A 26,225-nucleotide genomic window follows, 5' to 3' on the forward strand; every position below is an offset into this window, starting at 1 on the left:
CAAACATATGGTCATTCTGACAGGTTTTTTTAGAGGAAACCCGCTGTTGCCACATAAGGCTACTCTTTTACGATGGGCAGCAAGGGATTTTTTATTTGCGCTTCCCACAGGCAGGATAGCACAAACCATAGCCTTTGTTGAACCAGTTATGGATCACTGGTCGGTGCAAGTGGTTTACACCTACCCATTGAGCCTTGCGGAGCACTTACTCAGGGTTTGGAGTTGGTCAACTGGACATGAGCTCCAACGAGGTGCTGTTAGATCCACAGGTAATAGTAATTAAGTAGTGGAGCTAATTTTAATTAGATCGATGAATATACTGAATTCAAAAGTTCCCAACTGTGGACACGACTTCACCAAGAGGAGAGCATTTAGGTGATTTATAGACAATCTGCACTGTCACTCCAATCACACACCCCAACTCATAACTGCACGATTTGATTGGTGTTTGTTCTGCCATTTTTTTTCCATAGTTGTGAAGATTGATACAAAAAACCAATCCCAGTTCACAAGCTGTGTTCGAGGGTCCTTTTGCCAAACAAATGCTCTTCACAACTTGTGAATTGGGAAATACAATATTCACGACTTATAATGAAAAACAAGTTTGTTTTATTTAACACCACCACTAGAGCACATTGATTTTTTATCTTATCATCGGCTATTGGATGTCAAACATATAGTCATTCTGATTTTAAGAGGAAACCCACTGTCGCCACATAGGCTACTCTTTTATGACAGACAGCAAGGAATCTTTTATTTGCGCTTCCCACAGGCAGGATAGCACAAACCATAGCCTTTGTTGAACCAGTTATGGATCACTGGTCGGTGCAAGTGGTTTACACCTACCCATACAGCCTTGCAGAACACTCACTCAGGGTTTGGAGTTGGTATCTGGATTAAAAATCCCATGCCTCGACTGGGATCTGAACCCAGTACCTACCAACCTGTAGACCGATGGCCTAAACACGATGCCACCGAGGAAAGTAGCTTAATATAAAGACCATTGTTAAATTAAATCATTGTATAGATGAGGTATGAAACCGATTTATATTGTACGCTGAAACTGTACGTGGTACCAAACAAATAACTAAGGGTTTTTTTCATCTATATATCTTTTTTATTGTTCATTAAGTGGACGGAGTGGTTATGTATCACAATAATTAGTCATAATATACGCATCAAACAAATATTTCGTACAATATGGTATATATTATTTAAACTACCATAAAAAAATATTTACAAGTATATATTGTATAATGTATATACGTATAAAAGAAAAACAACATTAAAAAATACACAAACAGTGTCTAATTATACTAATAAAATATTCAACTAAGAAGTAACAAACATAAAAATAACTACATAATTAAATTTCGTAAATCAATAATTTATATGAACAACAATTTATGTACAATTCTAAAGATGGTGGAATGTGACTTTTAAGTGACAAACTTAAATAAAAGTAAGAAAAGAAACAAAACAGGAAAAACATACAAATATGTAAACTAACATAAAAAACCATGACTAATGATCAACTGTATGCGTTTTATATGACCAATTTAAATAAAGTAAATAAATAAAAGGGAAAACAACAAACATCTACACATGTATATGAAAAATATATACAAAACGATAATCCATTAAAATCTGTCAATAATCAAAATATGGAATGTCTGGTGATTAACTGACCTAATGATTTAATTAAATAGTTAGAAGGAAATTTTGAAAATATTATTTAAAGTGTTGCAGTTTCCTCTGTATATTATAGTATCAACAGTCAATCAAAAGTAGTTTTACTTCTCGCATAGACCAAAGTTCCTGTCACATGACCAAATACTTTGTCCTTCCTTTAAGCAACTTATTTTTGATTGGCTACTGTGGATTTTGGTTTATCCATTATATGGGGAGGTAACTGCTTTATAGTTTGATAAGTCTTATGAACAAAAATATATATATTTATATATATAACAGTACATTAAATATTATAAACAACAGACATGAAAAAAACCCTTAGTTGTATAGACTATCCGATTTTAATTTTTTAAATCTGAATGTTAAACAGCTTCTTAAAAATATTGTACTGTTTAAAACGAGTAACAGTTGTGTACTGGTTATGTATCACAATAGTCATAACATGTAATAAACATAAACAGGTCTTATAACATGATGTATATGAACTCAAGTAAAAGAACACACTAAAGTCATGATTAACCGCATGATTAAATGTTTCAAAATATCACAGCACCAGTAAATTTAATTTGATTCACACAATTGGCACCAGGACTAAATTTTGCTTTTGGTTTGTGTGAGGTGAAGACGGTCTTATTAATTTTCTATTCTCTTAATGGTTGTGGAAGAAACACATGTTTAGCAGAAGTTAGGCTGATGATCAGACATTCAAAGGTAAACAAAGAGTACCAGTGAGGTACATGATATGCCCATAAAAAGTAGGTCGTGGTGACCTAGTTATACTCACACGTTGTATTTGCATGCAAGGTTTGATGATCCTATATGAATTGATAAGGAAGTTGTGGCCCAGACAAGGTTATCCTTTAATGTCTAGTAATGTGTGGAAAGTAGATCATGGTGACCTAGATATGGTATGTGACATACCATCATCCCAAGTTGTACCTGCATGCAAGGTTTGATGATTGTATATGAATTGATAAGAAAGATATGCTCTGGAAGTGAAACGTTTATGGACGGACGGACGGACAGACACCATACCATAATACAACAGGTCAAAGACGGCCGTATAATTACCAAGACTTAACTTTAAAAGATATTAAGAAGTATCAATGATACTAGGGCTAGCTCAGGCTCCACAGATATTTTCACCAAATCATCTAAACAAAAAATAAAAATAGAAGAATCCCCATTATTTTGTAACAAAATTTCAATTATTAAATGAAATTATTTCACCAAAATTAAAATAAAAATTTGCCAATTGTTTTTAAAATTTGCAAACTGGCAAATTTGCTAATCATACAAATTGAAAGTTTAATTATATTACAATATTTAACTCTGTTGAAATCATAGTACAGAACTCATTTTGTATTACTTGTAAAAACTGGTGTAAATTTCTGAGTAACTATTTCATATGCCATTTGGCTATTTGTGAGTCAATATAATTACATTATGATACTTAGTTTAAGATGAAATTACAGTATAAAACTGCATCCAATATGAGACGAGCTGGTCTTTATTTTTGTGTAGCTGGTTAATTGTACCTCTGACCCCCAGCTACCTAATGCAATAATCTAATTGTTCCAAGTGCTATGGAATATTAATTTCTTTCGGTGATTTCCTCACATGTATACCATGGCCCTGATTTTCATAGCTATCTTAGCGCTAAATTATTGTAAAACCATCGTAGACTATGGCATGTGTCATAGCTTACAATGTTTTTATGATATTGCAGTGCTAAGATAGCTTCGAAAATTTGGAGCCAGAAGTATGTATAGAGATATAAATATTTTTTGGGGGTGATTATTTTTGTCCCTTCACTTCAAAATAAGATAGGTAATATGTAACATGTTTGTTGTGTGTGCTGGACAGAGAAGCTGAGCAGTGATAAACTTGTTGAATAATTTGATATTATTTGTTTAAATTAATTGTAAGTTATACCTGTAGAGTTGAGTAGGCAGGACATATTAGTTGTTAGTGTCTGTTGGAAAAAAGGAATGAAAATCACAACCCTCAAGATACAATTGTTTTGTGTGAAACTCGACAAGGCATGTTTCAAGACAAATAGATGTAAATTTTGAGTTGGGACTTCCCCCATCTGCAACAGTCACTCACGATAGATACTCTTTGTATGTACAGTGTAATTTCTAATTAATTTTATCTTTACAAATTGAGTATAAAAAGTCCTTAAAAATTATTTTAAATAATGTATTTCAAGTCCATAAGTAAATTTAGATTTTCAGCTACTACTGGAACCTAATGTAAACTTAATCATCAGTCACAGCTTCTACTGAGAAGAGATCATGTGAAACAACTGGCCAAAATGTGAACCTGACATTATCAATATATAAATATCTGGGGCAATAAATATTTTTACAAAATAAATAAAAAATGTGAACCTGTGAGTGATGTGAATTGAAAGAGAAATTGTGGAACATACATGAAGTTATGGAACAACTTTTAAATAAATATTATACTGCTATTTAAAATATGTTTTTAACCTGTCATTACTAAACAGTACACAAACCAACGATAAAGTAAACTAGACATACAAGTAGGTGATCAGATAGAAGGTTTAGTCTGTTTTTTCTTGTTACCGGTATAGATGGTGTAACAGTAGCTGGACAAACCAAACAAGTGACGTCTCAAAGAGTTGCTGGGCAACTGCTTTAGCATGTTGCTGATCCGGTACTGTAGCATTTAACTGTTATGCTTATTATCAGTTAAACATTTACTGGGAAAAGAAATTCAAATTAAATATGTCCCAGTTTTGTAAATCAGTAGGTAAAGGCATAGGCAAATTATGAGTTTGTAGAGCCTTCGGCCATATTAAAAGTTCTATGACTGGCGAAAAGTTAAGTCAAAAGCAAAATGTGTACAGCCATAGTTTAATCATGTTACAAATGTGGTTTTAAATGTAGCCATGGAACAAGTGATACATGTTGACATAGCTGTACATTATTTACACTTCAGTCTTCTTTTTATCTTCAGTTGTTAATTGATTTTAATTTCAATGATTACAGCATTTGTTGAGAGAGAGAAAATACCCTGCTGAAACCAAGGTTCCAGTTTTGAGATAAGACAGAATAAGTGCCAAAAGCATGTGTTACAAATATTGTTTTAAATGTTGCCATGGAATCGATCACGTTTATGAATGCAATCCGGGTGGGACGTTCCGGTTTTCACTATCTTCATCATCACCCTCATCATCATCGTCGTCATCTTCGCCATACATTGAAGGCTGCTGAAACAAAGCAAGACATTGATTAAAGTACTTGTAATGCAATTGTATTAATAAAAAAAGAATATTATATGCTACTGGATTTAACAACAGTACTGTAATTGTACTGCAGGTTTTAAGCAGGACAACAAGAAAAACATTATAACCAGTTGCTGAGTTTTGTTTTGTTTAGCACAATTAAAAACTTTGTTCCAAATCTAAATAAAATTAAATAAAGGCTAGCTAAAATGGCATTTATTTATGGTTGTTAAATTTACTTTTTGAAGAATTTTATTTTAAATATATAGTGACAAAAGAAATGCGACAATGCAAAATAATAACACAAAATATTGTTTTAGGCGGTAATGAGAAATTGTAGAATATAGAATTATTGCAATTTTGTGATTTGAAACAATAGATCTTTTTGCTTTAATTAATTTCATTTGCTAATTTACACTGTGAGGATTACATACACAGTATTTGCATTTCAGGTAAATAGCTGCTTAATTGAACTGTCTTCTGATATATATTTTGTTTTCTAAAAATAATGTACATGATTGTTTATAACACAAAATACCTGTTAACTTTGTGATTCTATTAGGGCCATTCATAATTTTCAACATTTTCACAAGTATACAAAGAGTACACTTTTGACCACCCCCCTCCCTCCCCTCTAAACGTGTACATCCTCAAATGAAAAATGTTGATTGACATTTTTCATTTTTAAAAAAAGTGTATGCTGGCTCCATAACACACACCCCCCCCCCCCCCCCCCCCCCCCCCCCCCCGTACGGTTTGTATACTCATGAAAATGTTGAAAATTATGGATGGCCCCATAGTACTTATGGTAAATTAACTAAATACATCTAGAACTGGAACTGGAACTATTTTCTCGTGCCCCTATCCATACATGGTTCAGGCACGCCCACCATGGATCCATGTTCTGGCATCGCCAGTCCATGGTTCCATGGCATACATCTAGATGTCAAACATTTGGTAATTTTAGAGAGGAAACCCACCACATGTTTCCATTAGTAACAAGGGATGCTTTATATGCACCATTCCATACACAGGAGAGCACATACCACAGTGTTTGGTATACCAGTCGTAATGCACTGGCTGGAATGAGAAATAGCCCAATGGGCCCACTAACAGGCACAGCAATATAAAAGTCATTATTGTACGGCTAGAACCGATAGGGGAATCACTGAAATAATTTAAGTTTCAGGGCATTACCACTGTTTACTCATGGCCGCTTAATGAATTAATTATGTACACATGTCACTTTGGAGAGAATCACATCATAACTGTAGAACCGTTAGCCTGCCAGTGGTGCAGGGAGAATTGCACTAAGGGATAGGCAGTGTCTTAAAGTCAATGACCCTAATATCAAGGTATATACCTTGTACATAAAATTTATTTTGTGCTCCTATGAATGACTAGAAACATGTTGGATTAGCTGATTTTGACAATTTAAGAAAGAACTTGGAAATAATGTCTAATTTAACTGTTAAAATACCTGTAATAGTCGATATTGTGGAAACATGCAGAAAAGTATCCAAGTTGAAAGAAGATAATATTGACTTGGTAATGCATTTCGATATTGTGGAAACATGCAGAAAAGTATCCAAGTTGAAAGATGATAATATTGACCTGGTAATGCATTTCGATATTGTGGAAACATGCAGAAAAGTATCCAAGTTGAAAGATGATAATATTGACTTGGTAATGCATTTCGATATTGTGGAAACATGCAGAAAAGTATCCAAGTTGAAAGAAGATAATATTGACTTGGTAATGCATTTCGATATTGTGGAAACATGCAGAAAAGTATCCAAGTTGAAAGAAGATAATATTGACTTGGTAATGCATTTCGATATTGTGGAAACATGCAGAAAAGTATCCAAGTTGAAAGAAGATAATATTGACTTGGTAATGCATTTCGATATTGTGGAAACATGCAGAAAAGTATCCAAGTTGAAAGAAGATAATATTGACTTGGTAATGCATTTCGATATTGTGGAAACATGCAGAAAAGTATCCAAGTTGAAAGAAGATAATATTGACTTGGTAATGCATTTCGATATTGTGGAAACATGCAGAAAAGTATCCAAGTTGAAAGATGATAATATAAAGCAAAATATAATACATGTACAAGCTGAATATGTATACAGTACAGCAAATTCAATACATCTGGCCCCGTGCTTATAAACCTTAAAGTCTAGACTTTAATAAAGTCCACACTTTAACGTCATGGCAATGCCATTCAAATAGCATTACGTTAAAGTCTGGACTTCATTAAAGTCTAGACTTCATTAAAGTCTACACTTTAAGTTTTATAAGCACGGGCCCTGGGGCCTATTTCACAAAACATCGTAAGTTTACATCTGCGACTAGCAGTTATACTGGGCATACATTTACACATGTTTGACATCTATTTCACGCAGAACATTACATCATTACAGAAGATGGAGCATTTTAAGGACAAAAGAAACTTAAATATGTGTACTTTTAACTATATTTGTTGTACTATAATAGTAATAAAAATTGTGGTTTAATCATAGATTTATGTTTACGTGCTAAACTAGGCTTACGATGTTTTGTGAAATTGGGCCCAGAGCCCGTTGTAATGAGCACATTGCATAATGACTTGATGCAGGACACTTGACCCGTCCCTCTGGTATAATGGTGTAATTACATACACCGGTACCCTGGACCAAAGGTCTCACTACACAGATGTCATCTGCCATTGAAACCCATGCCCAACTTCAAATGAAGATTGCCAATAGAACGGGTTCTCATTGGCACTAACAACATACACCATTGCGAACATACATTATATAAACATTTATTTTCACTCCAGAATTAAGAACATTTCCGTCTGTTTTTTGCTATATGACCGCTTCTGGCTGTAATACCGGTCTAAACAGGTGGTTCATTAACCGATTCACTCCGGCTGTCTCTTACACTATACACTCATGTCCCAAAAAGTCAATGCACAATATTACAAAATAGCATGAACAAAATACAGCCAGAAGGCTTACCATTAAACAGACATATTGTTTTCATTCTTCACCATTTCCTAGAAGTGAATATGTGAACCATAACATGTGTCACAATTAGGAACTATAGTGGACCGTGATGAATGAACTCTCACCCGGAAGTGATCTGTGTAGTGAGACCAAACCAGAGGTAGCTGGGGCCTGAGGGACATGGCCGAACCTTGAAAGGATGTGGTCATATTAAAATAGTTTCACGTCCATGTACCTGTACCTGTATGTAAAGTCATTATGTGATAATGGTCACATCCTACAATCCAATGACATTACTCTTCACAGTGATTTGTTTGTTTGTTTTTGTTGGGTTTTTTGTTGTTTTTTAAATAATAATTATGTTTGTTTATTTTTTGTTGTTGTTGTTTTTGTTTTGTTGTACATCTGTTTGTGTGTTTTTTTAAAATAAATTATGTTTTGGGATTTTTTTTATCCCACACACAGTACTGTTTGAGAAAACCACCAAAATCAAAGTCAGCATTCTATATAGTTTAACTGCAACAACAAAAACAGCTATAAACGGTTAAAAAGTTAAAATTAAAACTCTTGACACTTCTGATCAATAAAAAAGGGTTAAAATCCAACAAAAACACCAACTGGAAGCTATAATGTGACATTGTGAAAAAAAATTAATGGTTTATTACTACCCTGGATCAGTAAACAAAGTAAAACTTTTACATGTCTATTAAACAAGGAAGTTCAAAAGAATTTAAACAAATCAGTAATTTTCAAGATACGTGTATGTAGTGGTTGATATGTTGAACATTTATAGTAATTTAGTAATAATACAACACAAAATTCAAATTTTCTGTTAGGTTAAAAAAAAAAACCCACAAAATAATACAAATTAATGAACTTGTAAATCATTAATATGATCTTGTTAATGTAATCACTAGAAGTTATTAAAGGTAAAAGTCCATAATACACTAAAAAGCAAAATGTAGCCAAAAGCAAACCTGTTTTGTCAAGTTGTATTCAAGTATTATGTAAGAATTCCTTTTCATTGAAGGCTATATCAGTTTTAAAAAACAATTAATATCTCCTGTGATATGAGTAAAGTAAATCATGGCTTAATCCCCTTGATGAACTGTGGACGTGTTTTAGGGTTTTTTTTCTTCGATTGTTTTTTTGCATCTGTTAGAACACATGAAAAATTGGGACATCTCGGAATGGTATGCTGTTCACCAATCATGCTATTATAGAAAGACTAATTAACATAACAGAAACATAATGTAACTTAAATTTATAAAAACACTGGACAGGAGGCAGCACTGGCTCCAAATTAAAAAAAATATGTGTACACTCTGAATGATGTTGAGCAAAACCGCCAATGATTTTGTGACGACCAATTTGATTTTTTAAAAAAGAAATGTCTTCTGTAAAATCACACTTTATGTAACTTTTTTTGTAAGTCAATTAATTTAATGCTGAATCCTGGATCAATGCCCACTTTATTTCACTGAGGTGATAAAAACAAAACAAAAACAAAAACAAAAAAACAACCAAAAATGTTAAGTCAGAGACAAAAAGTGGGCCAAAACCAGACAAGAAAGTAACTGTAAAGTAAGTGTTCAATACTGCTGACATTTTACTCTTTCTTTTTTTATTTCTTGTGCAGCTTATCTTTCTGATCATCTGAAATTTTTCACCACTTACATGTACCGGTAAGTGAAAGTACAAGTAAGAAAAGCACTTGAGGACACAAACTATATATATATTAAAAGTTTGTTTATTTTGTTTAACGACATCAGTGATCACTAGTAGCATATTGATTTAGTAATCATCGGCTATTGAATGTCAAACTTTTGGTAATTTTGATGTATAGTCTTAGAGAGGAAACTATATTTTTTCATTTGTTGCAAGGGATCTTTAATATGCACTATCCCACAGACAGGATAGTACATACCACAGCCTTTGATATACCAGTCGCGGAGCACTGGCTTGAACAAGTGTAGTAAAAGGTAGTGTGACCCATTTTATTATGGACTCTTACCTTTAAGACTGTGAACACAAAACAAACTGGTTAAAAATACTTGTCAAGGACAGAACTCTTTGATATGTTCAAGGTTGTGTCCAAGACAGGCATGCTTGGAAGCATGCCACAAATTACCCACATCCACTCTAGTTAAAAAACTGACATCTGGTACATGTACCAGTACTGAGTTATTCTACATGTATAATACAGGCATGTGATTTGGTATTCTTAAAAAAAAGCTGAAAATCTTCTATCATACAAAAGCGAAGCGATTTCTTTGACTTGTCATCAGTCTTATATCACGATACACTGTCTACAGGTAAGCGAACAGCCATTAAGAAAATGGTTTAGTGGAAATGCAATAATAAAAAAAACCCTGAAAATAAAGGGAAATGGGATTGTTTTCAATGAAAACATTTTCACGGATTTATTTTACGATAAAAGATTTTTTTTTTTTTAAAGCAGAATTCCGCTAAAAATCGGAAGAATCACATGCCTGATAATATGCATGTTGGGCATTGAAGTTGGGGATTATTTTTTTAGGATTCCACCTGAAGCATACATGTAAATGTAATTTAATATAGATATTCTGGGATTCAGTCTCATAATCTTATGCTTCCAACCCAAAATGCTGGATTCACGGAGGCACAGGATCATGTTAAATTTGCAGCCTGCCTGTGTTAGGGGCTGTTAACAACCATCGACATTTTCATGACCATATGTACATTAGAAAAAATAAGGTTAATGTCAACGAATTGTTTAAAATGTTGATACAAATATTCCTTACAAAATCACTATTCTGATGCATTTAGAAGCAGGGAGGGTGTACCACAAAAAAAGAGTTAAAAAAAAAGAGTATGGCTTGTCCACTGAAAATGCTGATAATTTTCAATGGAAAGATTTTTATTTTAGCCAATTTTGAGGTACATATATGTTAGGGGTTTGGGGGTTTGTACAAAAACTGTTAAAAAGCTGTTAATTTGAACAAACATTTATTAGCCAAATATTAAATGTTGTAGCCACTTTGTATAAAACTTAGCACTGGCTAATTTGGCAATGGGTAGGGCAAGTCTAGACTGTGAATGATATATGGATGTTAATACATAGATTTTTCAAAGCTTGTAAGGGTTGTTCCAGAATTGATGATGAGGCTGGGGAGCAGCTACTGATGCCACTTTTGAGCACTCTTCAAATACACTTGTATACCCCATCCGCCAATAAATAAACTTTAATTCATACAATGCATAGACAGAAAGGAAAGTGGGTTACAAAAACAAACAAAAACAAGCTTGGCACTAGGGAAGGTTATGGTTGCACAATGATCTTGAAATGATGCCCTCCCCCTCCCCCAAAGTTTTGGATGGATATTATGAAATCAATTCTGGTTCAGCCCTAAGCATGGAGGTCAATACGAGTATACTGCATTATTATTTCAAACCAATAAAATAAAATATAACTGTCATTCTTATTAGTGATTCAACAGTTCTGTCCCATTAAAACATTTTTTTTTTAAAACCTACAAAGTGAAATATATACATTTAATTACATTGTGTATGTATTCCTAACTTAACATTAGAAGCCATGCTAATATTAAAAATAAAATTTAGTTTTGTATTTTAACTCTAAGCTGTAGCTATTTGAGATTTGATTTACTGCAAGTCTGTTTTGTATTTTAACACTATCAAGCTTTAACTATTTGGGGTTTTATTTACTGTAATTCACTACAGTAAACTTAATGACACGACAAATGGCACTACTCAAAATGGCGGCAATACAGGCATCTGCGCAAATGTAAACATTGGTTTTCAGATTCCTGAAGTTATAAGCTTTCAAAATAATATTATGTGCTGCTTTGGTAATCTCCATAAATTTTGAATAAAAATACATAATGAACCTGACTATAAAGAAATTAAAACAAAGAGGTATAAAGAGTTTGAAAACATTTAATTAAAAATATTCAAAAGAAATTCGGACAAAAAGACAAATAGTTGGGTTTTAGGAGGGGGGTGGGGGGTGGGGGGTGGGAGAGTAATTTCCTATTAAATTAGTATAAAAAGTTAAATAATTTGGAAAATATAATAGAAGATTACTATTTTAAAAAGTAAAAACAAATATCTACAACAAAACATGTGCCAATGTCATGTGAAACTGTTATATAGTATTCTAATTTTAGCAACACGAAAACAAGAAGCTACAGAAGCTATAACAATTAAGAATTACCTTGTAAAAATATTCAATGTCTATTAAAGTGAGGCAGTCCTTGATAACGCTAAAAAAACCAAGAGCTGTCACACTTAGTGGAGTGTTAAGAAAGACTGAATGTATATGCACATATGATATATTATAGCATCCAAGAATTACTTATTAAAGCAAGCTAGTCTTTCATATGGCTTTAAAATATGGTCTGGTAAAGAAAGCAAATTTATATGTACATGCAACAACCCGTTGGAGAGAATATCATTTATTATTTGTGATAACACATCAATAAGACACATACAGGTTGTATTTGACATACTGATTTAAAAACATATGATTGACCTGGTTGCCATAGCCATATCATCCAATGAAAAAAAAAAAAGCATTATCAAAATTAATTGTTCCTTGATACATAAGTTAACTGTAAATGATAGAGTCGAAAATATGTTTTACTTGGAAAAGATGTTTTAAATTTATTTTAAACCTGATTTTGGAGGATATGTAAGAAATATAATATTACATTTATGTGCATAAGACACCATGTATAAGATGTTTTAAAAAACTCTTAAGATAAATGGTATCTAGATCGGACAATAAATAAATTTTCATTATATTCATTACAATTATTCGTTACAAGCTATATCACTGGTCCAGTCATAGCAATGAGAGTTTGTTCATTTCTCAATGAAGATATGGTAAAAATAACATTGTCATAGAACATCACATCTAATGACGTCACTTTATATTGTTTATGAACAAAAAAAAGTATTCAAAATAAAATATGAACATTTAGTGTCGTTACTGGTAAGTGTGTTGTAAATTTAAATAAAAGGATTGTCTGTTATTTCTTTTACAATCATCGGGGTATGAATGAAAAAAAATTCATCCAAAAACTTTGTCAGATGATTTATTTTGTTTTGGTTCATATCCAGATGAAACAGAAATAACAGACAATCCTTTACTCGTGTATTATTTATTACAATGTATGTGTCCATGTATTACTACATTACTCAATAAATGCAGGCCCATATGCAGGTGGGGTGGGTGACGGGTGTGTATGCAACCCCTTCCCCCCTCCCCCCAAAAAAAAATATATACATTAACAAAGGTCCTAATTTTTTTCTATTTTTCTAAAATTTAATTTCACTTCAAATCCAGAAATAGTGAAACAAAATTTAATGCCAAGATTTCTTCAAAGACAGTAAGGTGTATTAAGTTAGTCATTTTCAAAAAAACTATTTCAAGAGCAATTTTGCAATGGAATTTGTTTAGCATTCTGAAAAATGGAAACATCATACACCTAATTTATTGTTATTGTAAGGAGAAGCAAAGTGACATCATTAGAATACTGACGTCATTCAAATTCAAAATTAGCTATATTATTACAATGCTCCACCACATTAAAATAAAACCGGTCTACTCATTTTGACCCCTATGAAAATAGTTCAGTTCTATATTGAGCAGACATTGCTACTTACGTATTGGTATGTTTTTATTTTTCATAATTTTAGACAAAATGTTACGTTTAAGTTTTAAAAGATGAAAGAAACAGTAAAAATCATTTGTCAAATATATCACATAAAAAACCCTGTTGGATATGTTATATATATTGCATACAAAGCCAAAATAAGGATGTGAATGTGAGTGTCGTCAACCGTAGTCGACTGGTTTCAGTATGGTCTACCTGGTTCTACAACAATGTACGTTGTAAAACCAGGGCTTCTAGAAGTATTTTTAAATCCACTAGCCATTGGATCAGTGATTTAACAAATTTACTAGCCACTTACTTTAAGTTAATACAATTTTACTAAATAATAGTAATAATCAAATATGTCATCAAAAGATGGAGATGAGCTTAAAAACATTGGTGGGTTGTGTGGGGGCAGGATATTCATATTTACAAAATAAGACTTAACTGCAACATTTGACTAAACAAATTTCACTAGCCGTCGGGCATGGTAATAGTAGTTATTATTTACTAGCCCAACATTGAATATCACTAGCCATGGGAGTGGGGCTACCATAATCTAGAAGCTCTGAAACTGTAGGAAGGTATCTTAATATAAACACTATCTTTGATTAGTTAGTTAATAAAAAATTAATCAATATTGTTTAAAAATTAACAAACAAAAACAAGTAAAAGAACAAAACACGAACATCAACGGAATCACCAAAAACAACCCTATCTTTTCCTACTTTAGCACCGCTTTGACGAACTTTGGAAATGGATTGTGGTTTTTGCTTCATATGTCTACAAAAATTAAGCAATAATGTAAAGATCTGTGTAACTGTTCAGGGTTTTTGTTTTGTTTGTTTGTTTATTTTGTTTTGTTTTTCTTTGGGGTTTTTTTTTTTTATTTTTTTTAGGGGGGGGGGTAGGGTTTTTTTTTATTGTTGTTGTTCATTGTCATAGTAATCAGTATGTGTTTGGATACTAAACATAAAGAGCTGAGCTTACAAAGCCTGTTTTAGACTTACAAGTTACACGCATATAACTACATACATTTCAGTGGCGGATCCAGAAAATCCATTTAGGGGTGGGCCCGAATAAATGACATGACTGGTATATCAAGGGAACTTTGGGGGAGGTTTGGAGGGGGGTGAAAATTAATTTTTAATAAAATTATAACTGTCGCAAAATTTAGGGGGGAGCGGGCCCGTGAAGCCCCCCTCTAGATCCGCCTCTGCATTTACAAAGCTTAAACACCCGAGTTTAAGAAAAACAGGCTTCGTAAATTTATCCCAAAAAATGCAAACGTAATGTCTGTCGAACCAGAACTTAATGTGTACAAGAACATACCACTCGAGAGTTCTACTGTATATATTCTTACACAATAAATGTATGCAATAAAACAAAATTAAAAACAAATTTATGTGTATTTATGTACCGGTACATAAATACACGTAAATATTACATACCCTGTATAATTTCTGTATATATATAGCTCATAACAAAAGCAAGTCTATTTTGTTTAAACATTGGTACATTAATTATATAATTATTGGTCCAATTTACATGTAGCACAAAATGTTTTAGTTATCTCACAGCTGGCATGCAGAATACATGTTTATACAGTAACACAGGATAGGGAAAGGTTTGTTTTTGGGGGTTTTTGGTTGATTTTTTTTTCTTTTTTTCAAAAACAAATCATCTGATTTGTCACAAGAATGTTTTATATATCAATTAGCTGACATGCAGAGGGGCTATTCAACAATGACATAATAATCAAAGTCAGTCAATTTTTTAAAAACTCCATTTCCCTGCCCCCTTTAAAGGCACTAACGCTAGTTATTAGACACTAACTTTTCAGTTATTACAGTTTGTCTACTGTTAAGTTATTCATGGCTTAAAATGTGTTGGTTAAATTTTGTCAATCCAGTGAGTTTCAGTGGTAATTCTGACACTCTTAGAGAAGAAACCTGCTATATTTTTCCATTAGTACAAAGGGATATTTTATATACATCAAGGGGCGGGACATACAAATGTAGCCCAGTGGTAAAGTGCTCACTCGATGTGCAGTCAGTCTGGGATCGATCCCCGTCGGTGGGCCCATTGGGCTATTTCTCATTCCAGCCAGTGCATCACGACTGGTATATCAAAGGCTGTGGTATGTACTACCCTGTCTGTGGGATGGTGCATATAAAAGATCCCTTGCTGCTAATCGAAAAGTATAGCCCATGTGTGGTTCTTAACCATATGTTTGATGCCATATAACCGTAAATAAAATGTGTTAAGTGTGTCGTTAAATAAAACATTTCTTCTTTTCTTCTTTTTATATACATCATCCCACAGACAGGATAGCACATACCATGGCCTGTGATAGACCAGTCGTGGTTCATTGGCTGGAACAAGAAATAGCTCAATGGGCCCACCGATGGGAATTGATCCTAGACCGAATGCACATCAAGCGAGCACTTTACCACTGGGCTATGTCCCACCACACACCTCAGAAACAAGCATCAGTGTCTTTAAAGGCATATTGTCACAGACCACTGACCTATTTCATGGTCTAACAAATAATTACCTGAACAAAAATAATTTGTCTCTAAATGTACTTTATTCAATCATCTTCATAACCACCATACTCCATTTATTAATGACATTTTGTAAAAATAATTGAATTGTGGCAATGGTCCATAATTCAAAAACTAAAATTGCTGAGAGGGATGACATGGATTTCACTCCATCATGGTTCAGTTAAGGTGATGCGATAGCTAGATTTGGTTTCCAACAATTAATGTAATTTTTATTTATTATCCATTTTTTAAGAGAAATAAGTTCCTTAAATCAGTGACAGTATGCCTTTAACATATTTTGAATTCAAACATATACCGGTATGTATCATATCCAGGAACCCTCCTGCCCACCCACCCACCCTCTAATGTTATGTCATTGCTGAAAGCCCTATGTCACTACATGACAGACAGGGAAAAGGTTTTGGGGTTGGGTTTTCTATATATTTATGTTATGAAAAGTGTTTGACTAGATGGCATGCAGACTATACAATATGTGATGGAACAGAAAAGTATTTCTTATTTATTTGTTAACTGGAATAGATGATTGGGTTACTGGGTTACTGCAAATAATATTTTTTATTTTTTATGTTTTAGGTGTATACTGGCATGCAGACTATACAATATGTGATGGAATAGAAACATTTAAAAAAAAAAAAATTGTTAACTGGAATAGGTTACTGGGTTACTATAAAAAAAAAAAAAAAAAAAAATTATTTATGTTTTAGGTGTATACTGGCATGCAGACTATACAACATGTGACGGAATGGGATTTATTTTTTATTTGTTTATTAACTGGAATAGATTGTTGGGCTAATGCAAATAATCTAATTTTTAATTAACACTGGTATTATTTTGCATGTTTTAGGTGTACACTGACTGGCATGCAGACCACAATGGTAAGGGGTTTGATTAGTTTCTTATGCGAAGTGGAACACTTGGTGAGAAATGGAACAGAACTGTCGAAAACGATGATGTCATACCTGGTGATATTCGTCTTCAGACTCGGTTTCCTAATCAAAAATGAGCACCACATTTTAACTAATCAATAACAGACATGATGATGGTATGCTGACTAAATAATGACAATGAGAAATGATAATTTAGCAATAGCAAAAATAGTCATCATAAATCATCACAGTACTTGAAAATAATTTCATTTCTATGTGATTTAATTACAGTCCCATATATTATGACAAAAAACGTTTAGCAATTTGGTATTAAAGGGACATACCCAAGTTTTTAAACACCAAGGTATATTTTTGACTATTAGAGCTGTTTCTGATAACTGAAATCATACTTTACTTAGATTTTATTGTTTAGATTATCCATTTCCATATATTCAAAGTGTTTTTGGTCCTCCTGGTGTTTTTAATATCTTAAAATGCATTTCTCATAGTTTTAAAAACGCACGTGCGTCTGAGAGGTAACAGTTATGGAGTCGAGTTTTAGTCTATTTTTAGTGGGTATTTCACCATTTCAAAGTTACAGACTCATGTTTCACTCAGTTGTAACTTTATCCAAATGTGTTACAGGTTTGTAGATTAACTAAACGTAGTGTTAATTTTTATGGGCTGAAACTAGGGTATGTCCCTTTAATTTTCACGGGTTAAAGCTAGGGTCTGTTCCTTTAAATGTGCTAAAATAAAAGAAAATGTTTGACTTTCACAGTGAAATAAGATGTTGGATTTAATTGATGCATCATTTGTCTGTACATGTAACAGGAGATTTTCAATACAAAATTAATTAGGTAACTGTGATGTCATTGAATGTGGCTTACTGTTAAAGTATAATGCAGTAGTACCAAATTGCAGAAATGTTTTGTCTTAGTATAGTAGTTGGTACACTATTCTTCTCTGAGGCTTTCGCTACAAACATGAACAAGGAATACAATACATACTGTACACATGCCTGTACTTTATCAAAGAGATATTTATATACATACATAAGAAATCTGTTTAAATTTCAGAATTCAGCAACATTACAACCATATCGCACACACATGCACACATACAGACAAACAGGCAATTCAAAAGTTCTGGATCACTTCAGGAAAATGTCTATATATTTTTTTTTTAAATATTTAATAATAAAGAACATCACCCATTACTACTGGTACATGTTTGTAGTGGGGAAAATGTCTGAATGCTGAATGCTGAACATTTGTGAAATACATTGTAGCTAAAGTGGTTATGTATCAGTTTTAGTTTCAACAGTAGCAGATCACACCATTTAGTAATGGCAATTAACGATGACTGCTATCATAAAGTGAGATAGGGGTTAACTAAACATTTAACTGAGGAAATGAATCAAAACTGCCATATACCAACACACAGACACAGACACACACAAACACACACATAAACACACGTACACACTCTCCTCTGTCGATTCTACCATACACCAACACACGCTCAACACACACACATAAACACATGCACACTCTCTCCTCTCTGTCGATTCTACCATACACCAACACACGCTCAACACACAGACACACACATAAACACATGAACACACTCTCCTCTCTGTCGATTCTACCATACACCAACACACGCTCAACACACAGATACACACATAAACACATGCACACACATTCCTTTCTGTTGATTCTGAGGAAGAACAATGTCCATCTGCTTTACCAAATGGCAGAAAACAAGTTTTCAATTCCAAACTTTCTGTATTTTGATATTTGCTTGGTATGATAAATAGGTACTGACATGACACTCTTACCGAATGGTATATACAATATACACTATACAGTTTTTCGTTCCAGCCAGTGCTCCACAACTGGTTTATCAAACGCTGTGGTATGTACTATGATGTCTGTGTGATGATACATATAAAAGATCCCTTGCTGTTAATGGGAAAGAGTAGCCCATTGTGTGGCGGCAGCAGGTTTCCTCTCTCATAATCTGTGTGGTCTTTAACCATACACATATTTTCGATGCCACATAACTGTAATTTAAATGTTGACTGGGTCCTTAAATAAAACATTCCTTCCTTCCTCTCTCTCTCTCTCCCTCTTTGTCTCTATCTGTATCTTCCTGTCTGTCTATCTGTCTGTCTGCCTGTCTTTCTCTCTCTCTCTCTCACACACAAACACACACAAACAAACACACACACACACACACACACACACAAACACATCTAAGCACACTGTATACATATAATTGCACAGAAATATACTGCAGTAACTAAATCTAGCAGTATAAAACCATTCTTATATATTATGGCATACTATAGGGCCTGCTACACGATACGATAGAATCGGACCGAGTCACTCGAACGAGTCACTCGCACCAGTCAATCAGACCGACTGAATCGGACATGTTGCCACACAGTACTTGTCAATCGTATGAAACGTGACGTCATTGAAAAACATCCTTGCTGTAACCATGGTCAACAATGTCGTGTATTGATAAGAAGACGGCTGTCGTAACGTTTCTGTATTTATATAAATGACTGGACACATCCCACAAAGAGTTGTGCCCCTGATACGACTCTACGAGCTGTTGGGTCTGTGCTGACGACAAGCGAACAGAGTTTTCCGCCATTACACTCAGAACATCGCGGTTATCTGTGCCATGATCTGACTGGTCAATGTCACCAAACGTCTGATTCAGTCGTATGAAAATAGAACAGGTTCTAAACTTCAACTCGTACTAGTGACTCGGGCCGATTCAATCATATGGCATGCCACACGTTACGATTTGCTTGTTTGCATTGCAATTCAAGTCACTCGTACGTATCGTGTAGCAGGGCCTTATCTGTAGCACACACCTCATCAAAACCTGTTCTAGCGACTACACCTAGATAGCATTTTCTCACTTTAAACCATGTGGTCAGAAATTGAAACCACTTCAGTTTCAGGGTCACTCCCATGCAACTCATGGTCACTCCAATGCAACTCATGGTCACTCTCATGCAAATTGGCTTCCTAAATACACGTGTTCACAGAATTTAAAACAAGTTTATATTACCTAGTAACATGTATCCATGTATTTCTCACTTAAAAATAATAATGAATGTACTTGGGGGAAAAAACAGTAACAGTTATCAAATTGAATGTATTTTTCACCACAAAATATTTATAAAAGTATGGGAAAACAAGTGTATTACCCAGTAGCAATAATCTAATAGCATGTATTTTTCACATGAATGTGTTGAATCGCAGGTATATATTACTTATTATTACACGCCAGTGTAAGATATTACTCATATCATAACAATCACTCAATATCTAACTAGAGTAATATTGGCATGCGTAGATGTGATAAGATAAACTATTATATTTGGGTCAAAGACAAAACGATGTTGCGGAAAGTGTCATTGTCAAACTGCTACTATTTTTACAGCCCTATGTACAAATTGTCAGCGTCACATCTAGTCAATCCCACATCTAGTCAATCCCATTCACTCAGCTCAATCTTTGCTGGTACAATCAACAATTCACTCATTATTGTGACTTTCAAAACCTCATTAACTGACAATTTATAATGCAAGCTTTAGGCCAAATTCTAAACTGTACATTTCTGACGTCTCATTGCTCAATGTGATGTCATTTAAGTTTACGTGTGACATAGATCACTTATTGACCCAATTCGCAGAAAAATAACGTGTAGTGGGTCTCAACATCTGTTTACTTCTGCGTTGTGGCTTGTTTGCAATTGGTTTGTAATAAATTAAATACTAAACTAGCTTGCATGTCATACCATTGTTATGAAACTCATGAACAGTGTTGGTATCCGACTCGCTTTCGGTCGTCAAGATACCCAAACTGTTCACTCGTTTCATAAAAACAGTATGACAGGCAAACTCGTTTAATTTCTATATGTAGCAATTATCCATATATTTTGTACCTAAAAATAATTATAATTTATTGAAGAAAAAAACATGTATATTACCCAATGAAAACTATCCACGCATTTTAACCAAAACAATATTTGTATACATTTTTAACTTCAATGTTGTGGTCATTCTCAGTAAAATCTTACAAATATGGTCATAACATAAATATGGTGATAACATTGGCAAAACAGTTTGGCAATCATTATTTGGACAAATTTAACAAATGTAAACATTTCAACTCACAGACTCTATGCGTACGTGTGGCGCACAATCTCTGAAGACGGTGGGTTCGACGGCAGGCTGGCTGGACGTTATGAATGGATCGGCCGGGCCTGGACTCAGTGGACTGACCACTGGTTGCAAACCTGGGTACTCGTGAGTCCCTGCTATAGTGCTCATTGTGTTATTGAATTTCTGAAATAAAAAATAATTACTAAATATAAATTTGCAAGGGGAAAAATCATGGGGCCTTGTTTTCTGAAACATTAGAAGTATGAAGTATATGATAGTGAGTTAGTGAAGTTGGAGAGCGAGAGCGAGAGAGAGAGAGAGAGAGAGAGAGAGAGAGAGAGAGAGAGAGAGAGGAGAGAGAGAGAGACACAGAGAGAGAGAGAGAGAGAGAGAGAGAGAGAGAGAGAGAGAGACAGAGAGACAGAGACAGAGACATTTATTCTGTGACTGTTTTAAAATTTTAGTTATGTGGAAATAAATTGAAAAGTGGTACCAGGACCAAGCTAAGTGAACATATACAATTTAATAAACAGACAATATTGTTTGGAATTTTAAACAGCAACAAAAGCATAATGGTATTTGCTAATTGGCTCATTATTAATGTTAAATATTATATATATATATACAGAAGTAAAAAGCAGAAACAGAAACCTAACATATATGTTCTTTTAAATATTATAAAAGATAGAATACAAATTGAAAAATATATCTTTAAAAAAAATTGTCAGTTTAAAGAATATGAATATATTCTCAATAACTGTGTTTTTTGGACCAGAATTGTTTTTAGAAACGAACTATGATTCATATCCCAATATTTTGCGATTTTCGTATTATCAAATTAGCTGTCACAATCAACTATGAATTCCTGATAATGACTGCGATGTTATGCAATTGTTGTTAAGCAAAAATATTCACCAAAAACGAAATCAATATTTCCACTTATTTCTCAAACGAAAACAAAAAATAAAAGCAGCCATTATTAAGACTAGTCTTGATCAGTGTTGTTCTATTATAATTTCCGGATTTGTGCCGTGTGCAAAATGGCAGGAAATATATGAATTAATGAATGTACTGTATGCAGTATAGTGTGTCGGTTTGAGATAGGCAAGATTGCAGGCGAGTAGTCAGAAGGTTAAGGTGATTTTTAGATGACTATGTAATTTCTGAACAGCCGTCCTTTTAAAGTTAAAATTTGTTTTAATGACACAACTAAACATTGAAGTTAAAGTTTATTTTGTTTAATAACACCACTATAGTGCACACCGATTTGTTAATCATCGGCTGTTGGATGTCAAACATTTTGTAATGTGGAAACCTGCTACATTTTTCCATTAGTAGCAAGAGATCTATTATATGCACACCATGCCACAGGCAGGATAGCATATACCAAGGTCTCTGATATACCAGTAGTGATGCAAGGTCTGGAACGAGAAATAGCCCAATAGACCACTGACGGGGATCGATCCCAGACCAACCGCGCATCAGAAAAGCGTTTTACAGTATACTCACATCCAAATCTGCTTGTTCATCTATCGAAGTGATGTCTTCAAAACACTTGCCCAGGTACTCCAGTGCCCGGGAATGGAAGAGCATTTCAACTGTTACAAATTCCTTCAAGATTTTCTGAAAGACAAGAGCAAACGTAACTTTTGAATTAAAGCTGCAACCATTCTTCCCCATCCTGTAATAGATTTTACTCATTCAAAATAGAAAAAGAAATACAGCTTTAGTAAACTATCAAGAGATAACATATGTTTCCCATATATAACAAGCAAAGAAAGAAATGTTTTATTTAACGACGCACTCAACACATTTTATTTACGGTTATATGGCGTCGGACATATGGTTAAGGACCACACAGCTTTTGAGAGGAAACCCGCTGTCGCCACTACATGGACTACTCTTCCAATTAGCAGCAAGGGATCTTTTACTTGCACTTCCCACAGGCAGGATAGCACAAACCATGGCCTCTGTTGAACCAGTTATGGATCACTGGTCGGTGCAAGTGGTTTACACCTACCCATTGAGCCTTGTGGAGCACTCACTCAGGGTTTGGAGTCGGTCTCTAGATTAAAAATTCCATGCTTCGACTGGGATCCGAACCCAGTACCTACCAGCTTGTAGACCGATGGCCTGCCACGATGCCACCGAGGCCGGTATATATATAACAAGCATTCTGAAAGTACTACTACAGAAAATACATGGGCCCAACAAATTTACATATATGTCCTGAGTTCAAATGTCATAACCCTAAGTAGGAGCACACTGATTAATTGGATTAATCAACTATTGGATGGCTAATATTTAATAATCCTGATATACAATCTTCAGAAGAATCCCACTACATTTTTTGCACTAACAACACATTTTCATATCTCCTAAGATCAAGCAAAGTTTGTTTTATTTAACGACGCCACTAGAGCACATTGATTTTTATCTTATCATCTGCTATTGGACGTCAAACATATGGTCATTCTGACACTGTTTTTTAGAGGAAACCCGCTGTTGCCACATAAGGCTACTCTTTTACGACGGGCAGCAAGGGATCTTTTATTTGCGCTTCCCACAGGCAGGATAGCACAAACTATGGCCTTTGTTGAAGCAGTTATGGATCACTGGTCGGTGCAAGTGGTTTACACCTACCCATAGAGCCTTGCGGAGCACTCACTCAGAGTTTGGAGTCAGTATCTGGATTAAAAATCCCATGCCTCGACTGGGATCCGAACCCAGTACCTATCAGCCTGTAGACCGATGGCTTAACCACGACGCCACCGAGGCCGGTTCTTAAGATCAAGAGTTATAACTCTGTAAAAAATTGATAAATCGCCTTGACAATTAAACTTGATCTGTAACAATAAAGCTATACACAAAATTTTAGGTCAATATCTTGAAGCATTGCAACAAATAAAGCTCAAAAAAAAAATTCTGTATCTCCTAAGTTCAAGGGCCATAACTCTGTCAAAAATAGATAAATCGCCATGACAGTTAAACTTGATCTGTAACAGTAAATGGTAAAGCTATAACCAAAACAAATTCAGTTCAATATCTCAAGGTATTGCGAAAAAAACATTCAGAAAAATCATATTGTAACTTTAGTAACATTGTCGAATACCAATTTCACCTTGATGTCTGAAAGCTTCTGCTGTTCAAATTTCTCCATCGCACTTTCCAACTTGTCATGGTGGTCGGCGGCATGTCGATTGGCATGTTCGAACTCTGATTGGGCCTAAAAACAGAAAACACAAAATATAGACTAACAACAAAAGTAATGAAAATTTTTAAAAACTAATTTAAGTTTACTTTTAAAAGTTTTAAAAACAATGTTTTTTAAAGTTTAAAATAAAGTTTTTTAAAGTTAAAGAAATTTTGTTTTTAATTTTTTTAAAGTATTTTTAAAGTTTTATATATAAAAAAAAAAAATTAAAGTTTTTTTTATATAGTTTTAAACGTTAAATTACTTTTCTTTCATTTATTTAAAGTTATTCAGTTTAAACTTCATTATTTTTTGTGTTTATTAAAATTATCAGTCTTGTGACAATACATTGTATACTAAAATTTGTATCAAATGTTAAATGGTACCATATTATTTTTACATTACAAAACAAAATTTATGTGTCATTCACTGTGATCAATGTTTTCACGAACATACAAACCATACGCTGGGTAGTGAAGGAAGAGCTTAATGTCTGCACATGCTTTCTAATTAAAAAATATGGCAACACAATAATTCCATTTCGTTCTATTGATACAAACTGAAATATATTTAGTTAAATAGTTTATTATACTATCAAGTCATTTCTGTTGTTTTACAAGTCGGGTTGATGAAAGTGAAGCGCCTTGTCATAAATGAATGCACTGTGCATACAGGAATTGGTCGGAGGTGACGTCACCTCACCCCAAACTATAGTATCGGATGCCACGAAAACAAAAGAAAATGGCTGCCCCCAGTTAGCAGGAACTTTTCTTTATTAACTCTTAAATTATGCGTTTTTCATTTGTTAAAGTGTCAGTATGTGTTGGTGGTCCGGGTATACATCTTTCCAACACATAAGGCTCTTGTTTGAGTTTACTGTCCCTTAACACAGTGACATTCATCTTGAATCTTCCTGCAATTTCTTACCCGTGACTGCAATTGGTTAAGAAAAAAACTCATTCACAAGTATGTTGTTAGTTTTATACCAAAACGATTAACATAATCACATGGTCCAAGAGCTAGGGCAGGGCTTGAAACGGCCTGTGGCCAGGTCGCCAAATGCAACCAATGTTCCATTTGGGCGAGTTAAATATTAAAAAATAATGGCATTACTCGCCCAAATAATATTATTTAGCCGATTTTCTTTAGAGCTATAACATATAAGCCACTATTAATTTTTTGGGACACCATATTTTTTGGCGAGTTTTGAGCCCTGCTAGGCGTGTGTTTATTTAACCAAAAAGGTCCAAAAAGTCTGATGGTACTTTTGAATACCCTCATATATGTAGTTTATTCGGATATTTTTAAATGTTGATGTTTTTAATAAGTGTTGAAATCTGCGCCACGAAGGAAAAGAAAGAAAGAAAGAAATGTTTTATTTAACGACGCACTCAACACATTTTATTTACGGTTATATGGCGTCAGACATATGGTTAAGGACCACACAGATTTTGAGAGGAAACCCGCTGTCGCCACTACATGGGCTACTCTTCTGATTAGCAGCAAGGGATCTTTTATTTGCGCTTCCCACAGGCAGGATAGCACAAACCATGGCCTTTGTTGAACAAGTTATGGATCACTAGTCGGTACAATTGGTTTACACCTACCCATTGAGCCTTGCGGAGCACTCACTCAGGGTTTGGAGTCGGTCTCTAGATTAAAAATCCCATGCCTCGACTGGGATCCGAACCCAGTACCTACCAGCCTGTAGACCGATGGCCTACCACGACGCCGGTACCTGCCACGAAAATGTGGTTTATCAAATCTTTTAAACTATTTGTGTATACTTCTGTGTACATGGAAGAT

General features: G+C 34.1%; 1 protein-coding gene across 5 annotated transcripts in view; it reads right to left on the minus strand.

Moving 5' to 3' along the window:
- Positions 1-1,094: 1,094 nt before the first annotated feature.
- LOC121388426 (protein FAM92A-B-like) overlaps positions 1,095-26,225 on the minus strand; it is a 35,582-nt gene continuing 10,451 nt past the window's right edge. Inside the window, exons 6-12 of one of the 5 annotated variants that reach the window (XM_041519741.1) lie at positions 25,347-25,352; positions 24,348-24,452; positions 22,736-22,849; positions 21,239-21,409; positions 17,128-17,157; positions 14,327-14,381; positions 1,095-4,927 (exon numbers count right to left, since the gene is read on the minus strand). In XM_041519741.1, the coding sequence (XP_041375675.1) occupies positions 14,328-14,381; positions 17,128-17,157; positions 21,239-21,409; positions 22,736-22,849; positions 24,348-24,452; positions 25,347-25,352 (480 nt within the window). In that variant the 3' untranslated portion in view covers positions 1,095-4,927; position 14,327. Of the gene's footprint in view, positions 4,931-14,326; positions 14,382-17,127; positions 17,158-21,238; positions 21,410-22,735; positions 22,850-24,347; positions 24,453-25,346; positions 25,353-26,225 lie in introns of all 5 variants that reach the window. The other 4 variants (XM_041519740.1, XM_041519738.1, XM_041519737.1 and 1 more) reach the window with 4 other exon arrangements.

This window comes from Gigantopelta aegis, chromosome 14 (genome assembly GCF_016097555.1).
Source record: "Gigantopelta aegis isolate Gae_Host chromosome 14, Gae_host_genome, whole genome shotgun sequence".
Taxonomy (NCBI): Eukaryota; Metazoa; Mollusca; class Gastropoda; order Neomphalida; family Peltospiridae; genus Gigantopelta; species Gigantopelta aegis.